The sequence below is a fragment of the Notolepis coatsorum genome (genome assembly GCF_963971535.1).
Source record: "Notolepis coatsorum genome assembly, chromosome: 14".
Taxonomy (NCBI): Eukaryota; Metazoa; Chordata; class Actinopteri; order Aulopiformes; family Paralepididae; genus Notolepis; species Notolepis coatsorum.
This window is the reverse complement of record NC_140178.1, coordinates 93870393-93876392: the sequence shown is the minus strand read 5'-3', so window position 1 is coordinate 93876392 and position 6000 is coordinate 93870393. Positions and strand designations below refer to the sequence as shown.

The 6000-nt window shown below is 41.0% G+C and overlaps 1 protein-coding gene across 1 annotated transcript in view; it reads left to right on the top strand.

Annotated features, from left to right (window-relative positions):
* The window catches only part of LOC311240640 (voltage-dependent T-type calcium channel subunit alpha-1H-like), a 202018-nt gene that overhangs the window by 187011 nt on the left and 9007 nt on the right, over positions 1 to 6000 (top strand). Inside the window, 3 exon segments of the mRNA XM_084329212.1 lie at positions 4055 to 4083; positions 4737 to 4877; positions 5154 to 5328. Of these exon segments, the coding sequence (XP_084185338.1) occupies positions 4055 to 4083; positions 4737 to 4877; positions 5154 to 5328 (345 nt within the window).

Sequence of the window (6000 nt, the reverse complement as noted above, 5' to 3'; positions counted from 1 at the left end):
TCCACAGAGACTAGTTGAGAGCTGGCAGCTTAATACCTGTCCTCACTCTTCCTCCACAGAGACTAGTTGAGAGCTGGCAGCTTAATACCTGTCCTCACTCTTCCTCCACAGAGGCTAGTTGAGAGCTGGCAGCTTAATACCTGTCCTCACTCTTCCTCCACAGAGACTAGTTGAGAGAGCTGGCAGCTTAATACCTGTCCTCACTCTTCCTCCACAGAGACTAGTTGAGAGCTGGCAGCTTAATACCTGTCCTCACTCTTCCTCCACAGAGGCTAGTTGAGAGCTGGCAGCTTAATACCTGTCCTCACTCTTCCTCCACAGAGACTAGTTGAGAGAGCTGGCAGCTTAATACCTGTCCTCACTCTTCCTCCACAGAGACTAGTTGAGAGCTGGCAGCTTAATACCTGTCCTCACTCTTCCTCCACAGAGACTAGTTGAGAGCTGGCAGCTTAATACCTGTCCTCACTCTTCCTCCACAGAGACTAGTTGAGAGAGCTGGCAGCTTAATACCTGTCCTCACTCTTCCTCCACAGAGACTAGTTGAGAGCTGGCAGCTTAATACCTGTCCTCACTCTTCCTCCACAGAGACTAGTTGAGAGAGCTGGCAGCAACCTGCAATGAGTCTCCTGGCCATTTTCGTTTTTGTTTTTGAGGACTGCATACTTTTTTTGCAAACCAGAACAACATATTTTATACTTATAGCACATGCATGAGCCTGGTCTCTTTTGAAAGATGACATTCTGAAGTTTCTGATTCCAGAAAAAAATTCACTTTTAGTGCTAACGTAATAGAGTAACATAGGTCTGAACTTGAGTTGTAAAAAAACTTGTTACTCAAGTTTTTCTGTAGTAGTTAGTAGTCCAGAGGTAGTATTTCCCCAGAAGGTGGTATGGCTTACAAATCCAGACGGAGCCATAGCCTGAAGCCTTATGTAGTACATATCCATTCAGAAATGAGTGATTAGGAGTGATTTTGGTCAACTGTGTACAAAGAAAAACTCAGTTACCTCATAGACTTCAATTCATTCGGCTGTTTTTCTCTTCCTGTTTTCGTGTTTTAGTTTTTTTTTCTTTCTTTTTGATTCATACATGCATGTGGGGTATCATTGGAAAGCCACACTCATTGGCTACAATGATCCACAATCATTTTCGAGATCGGATCTAGATTGACGGAACTACTGCAGCCTGAGTCGGGAGTGGTATTTTGCGCAATACCGTGTACTTTGCACAAGCCTCAAATACCGGCATGTAACTCGAGAACCGCTGAACGGATTTTGTCGTATTTTATCGCTATCGACAGACAACAAATAAGCCTTCAATTCAATATATATATTGTATTACAAAATATGCACACCCGAGCCACTAGGGGTCGCCAAAGTGCCGGTTGCAAAAAGTCCGAAAAACTTCCCATATGAGGGATGTTGCAGCTCAAGAGTTAAATTAATACCTGTCCTCACTCTTCCTCCACAGAGGCTAGTTGAGAGAGCTGGCAGCTTAATACCTGTCCTCACTCTTCCTCCACAGAGACTAGTTGAGAGAGCTGGCAGCTTAATACCTGTCCTCACTCTTCCTCCACAGAGACTAGTTGAGAGAGCTGGCAGCTTAATACCTGTCAGGAAAATCTAGCCTACATTAATTAGCCCTATAATTGTAGTTGATTAAATCTCATCAGATAGTTCTGCCAAACCCAAAAGGTCCTACCATTAAACTCATTATTGCACACTTCCTTAAAATCATTATTTCACACTTCATTAAACTCGTCATTGCACACTTCATTAAACTCGTAATTTCACACTTCAATAAACTCATTATTGCACACTTCAATAAACTAGTTATTGCACACTTCATTAAACTCATCATTGCACACTTCATTAAACTCGTCATTGCACACTTCATTAAACTTGTTATTGCACACTTCATTAAACTCGTTATTGCACACTTCACCAACCCCTTAAGCCTGATGGGTCCTGTACCGGGCCGAGATAAATTTCACGTCATAAATAGATCAATACAGTCCATATTAATTAATGTTGCATTTTCTTTCCAAATGTAGCCAAGACTAAAGACCCTAACCCTATCAAAACAGCAGTCAAAGTGTATATTTTCAACACTACATTTGTTTACCAATGATTCCAAGTGTTATTAGCGAAATATGAGTTTACAAATATCTGCCTGGCGTGAAAAGATTTTTTAACGTTATTTTCGTGATTATATCTCACGGCTCGAACAAACCTGAACGTTATTGCAAAAAAATTAAAAATAAAACGTGTCTCAATCTGATGAAAAATGGCGGAGCATTTTTCATTACAAAAAAGTAACTGTACTTACAGTAGATTTCATTCATTCTTTGATGCCCTGTTACGGGTGCCTGGTGGTACTAAATCCAGATTCCAAAATCCAAAAGAGGAGATTTGGCCCGATCAGTAGTGGCAAAATTCTAAAAACTGTGTAAATCCTCTGCCCTTTATTCCTTTTCTTAGATTTTTTGTACACTTGATCTCAAGAAGCACAGTGGCTTTTTCAAGTCTGGTGAATGTTAGCATTCACCGTCAAAGATGAATATATAATAATAATAATTGATATTCTCCTTTGGTTCATTACAATTTACTCAGGCCACAGACACAATATTTCTGACACTGGGAATACATTCCCTGAGGTCCATAGATACCAAGAACATGAAAATGGAGCTTGAAGTGGAGCAATCTTCCATTTACTTGGGTATGTACTTTTAGGTGAATCTTCTGAAAATATGGCTAAAGAGGTTAAACTCGTTATTGCACACTTCATTAAACTCGTTATTGCACACCTCCTTAAAATGATGATCTTCTTCTTTATTGTGGATCTACGTATATATCTAAGCAGGAAACCAGGCCCTGAGCTGGATCACACATGCCCTCCCATGTTGATGACATTATTAAAGATACAGTACACTGATGTTTTAATAAATCATGAATAGCTTATTGTGGGATATTAATGTGGGATAAACTATTTGTATTTCAGTGCACCACAGCAAACTCTAAGTAGGCTGAGGGGGCGTGGCCTTCTGTTCACTAGACACTATACACTGTAAAGGTTCCTCAGGAGTTCCTCTAAGATCTCTTGGGTTCCCTCAAGAATGGTGCCCTTTCAGCTAGATGTGGGCCAATCAGACATAGTGGGATTGATGGATGGGCCAATCAGAGCAGCTAGATGTGGGCCAATCACAGTAACCTGTGTGAATTATGTGATATTTCAGGGGAAGCAGATTGAGTATCTGAAATGATTTGATTTAGTTGATATCCAGGGGGATAGATATCAAAGGACTTTAGTCATCATTTCAAGTTATGTCAAACGTAATTTCTGTAAAAATAAATGCAAGAAAAACATGTGCGCGCGGCAGACTCATGCAAGTACATGGCCTGGTCCTTCAGCTTCTCCCTCTGCTTCTCTGCTGCACGTGCTCAGGGGTGTAAAAAGTACCCAGAAATTATACTTAAGTGGGCACCGTCACAAAATATTACTCAAGTAAAAGTCAGAGTATCTGGCTAAAAACACACTTGAGTAAAAGTCAAAAAGTTTCTACTTTTAAATGTACTCAAGTACTAAAAAGTAAAAGTAAAAGAAAAATGTCTGACTTCCTATTCTTCTGATAGCAGGTGTTTAATCAAAGATCCCCGCTTTCTAGTCTTGCACAAGGACCAATCAGCATGGGTATGGGCGGGTTAATTTTCCATTGATGGGGATTTGATTGGCTGTTTTTAAATAGTGCAGCCGCAGGATTAATAACGTTAACGTTAGTTCGGCCAAATATACTAGTTCAAATTACTAATATATTAATTAAAATTGTTGGACCTGCGAGATTTGTACTTTGTAGGTCTGCATTTTATATGTAAGGAGTAAAAAGTATGTTTTTTTCTCTGAAATGTAATTGAGTAAAAGTATACAAACCTAATAATACTTGAGTAAAGTACAAATCCCCAAAAACAGTACTTAAGTATTGTAACAAAGTACAATTACTCAAGTACTTTACACCCCTGCACGTGCTTGACGTGTGCTGTGTATGTACGTACCAATAGATCAGGAGAGGGCTATGGAGAACATATGTGTACATGCATTCCTGGTATATGTAAAAATGTACTTAAAATAGATTATATATAGATACAGATATATAGATATAGAGCTTGGTCAGTTGTCCCTACTAACACACTTGTTCGTGGGTGGGAACCTGGTAGGGTATGAGTCCTGGTCGTTGCAAACAGCGACTCCTACTGGTCGGTCAGGGTGCCTGTTCAGCAGGGAGGGGATCTGGGGGGAGATAGTGTGAACCGTGTTACGCTCTCCCAGTGAAACTCCTAGCTGTCAGGTGAAAAGAAGCAGCTGGTGACTCCACATGTACACCTTCCCCAGACCAACGGTAAGGTAGTCTACACCTTCCTCAGACCGACAGTAAGGTAGTCTACACCTTTCCCAGACGAACAGTAGGGTAGTCTACACCCTCCCCAGACCAACGATAAGGTAGTCTACACCTTCCCCAGACCGACAGTAAGGTAGTCTACACCTTCCCCAGACCGACGGTAGGGCAGCACAATGACCAGGAAGGGAATTGGCACAACGAGTAAAGAGCGACAGTTTGGAGGATCAAGGAGATCCGTCAATTCATGTCAAGTTGTAACACAACATAAGTTGGCCCGGATATCAGTCAGGCTCGATGCTTGCTAGGTTGTTTACTGTAAAGGGCTGTTTTTATCCCTCTACCAGGAGGCTAAAGAGGATGCAGAAATGGATGCAGAGATCGCCTTAGAGATGGAGATGGAGAGGAACCGCAAGCTGAGCAACGCCTCCAACAACAGCTCAGTGGGCGGGACCTATGTAGGACCACGCCCTCACTCACCTGGACAGGTATGTAGGGGAGGTAGGCGGGTATAGGGAGAAAATTACCTGGAAATAACATTGAGTACTGCCTATCTACTTTTTAATAGCTTTCATAAAAAACATATATTATCATAAAAATCTAGATTTAAAAAAGGGGGGTGGCAATTAAAAAATTTACATGAATAGAAGAAGTAATATATTTCAGTAGGAACCCTGGCTGCAGTAGTATTGTAGTAGTACTGTACCTGCATGCTACGGTCCCCAGCAATGATGCCACAGTGTGGTCTTTGTCTCCCCCTACAGGACAAGGAGGTGGTGGTGCAGAGCGGCGATCAGGACCTACTGTCTCCCAGGAAGATGTCTGTATCCAGGATGCACTCTCTACCCAACGACAGCTACATGTTCCAGCCTGTAAGGCCTGCTAGCGCCCCTTACCCTCTGGAGGAGGTGGATGTCAGCCCCCAACACCAGCACTCAGGTATTTATCCTTTCACAGTCAATGTGTATCTCACACACACACACACACACACACACACACACACACACACACACACACACACACACACACACACACACACACACACACACACACACACACACATCACTCACTCACTCACTCACTCACTCATACACATACTCATATGTGCACATGCACACACACACTTAGATACAAAAACAATACACACATGAAACACATGTGACCTTCAGTAAAGGCCTCAATGCACACACCACCAAACCAAACCTAACATTACATTGTTTCTTGATGCATGTTTTCTTTTTCAAACGTTAAGTGAACACACATGATTACAAGCAAAGCTAACTCATGCTGAATCCAATATTTGTAATTAACACATGAATTTGAATTTCAAGTATTTGCAAATGAACTTAATTAATTAACACATGCAGTAAGATCATGTAAAGCCTCTGTTTTCAGTTCTTAACTTGAGTTAAATTAAAAACACCTGACATTTTAATTGAATCGTAATTATACTAATGTATAGATGTAGACTAGTAACAAGAGATATTTCAAGTGTATATATATATATTAAAGACCCAATCCAGAACAGGTCAATATCTACAGTATTTTGATGAAATTCTTGAGGACTTGCTGATGGAAAACAATCTCAAAATACAGACTCAAGTGTCAAAG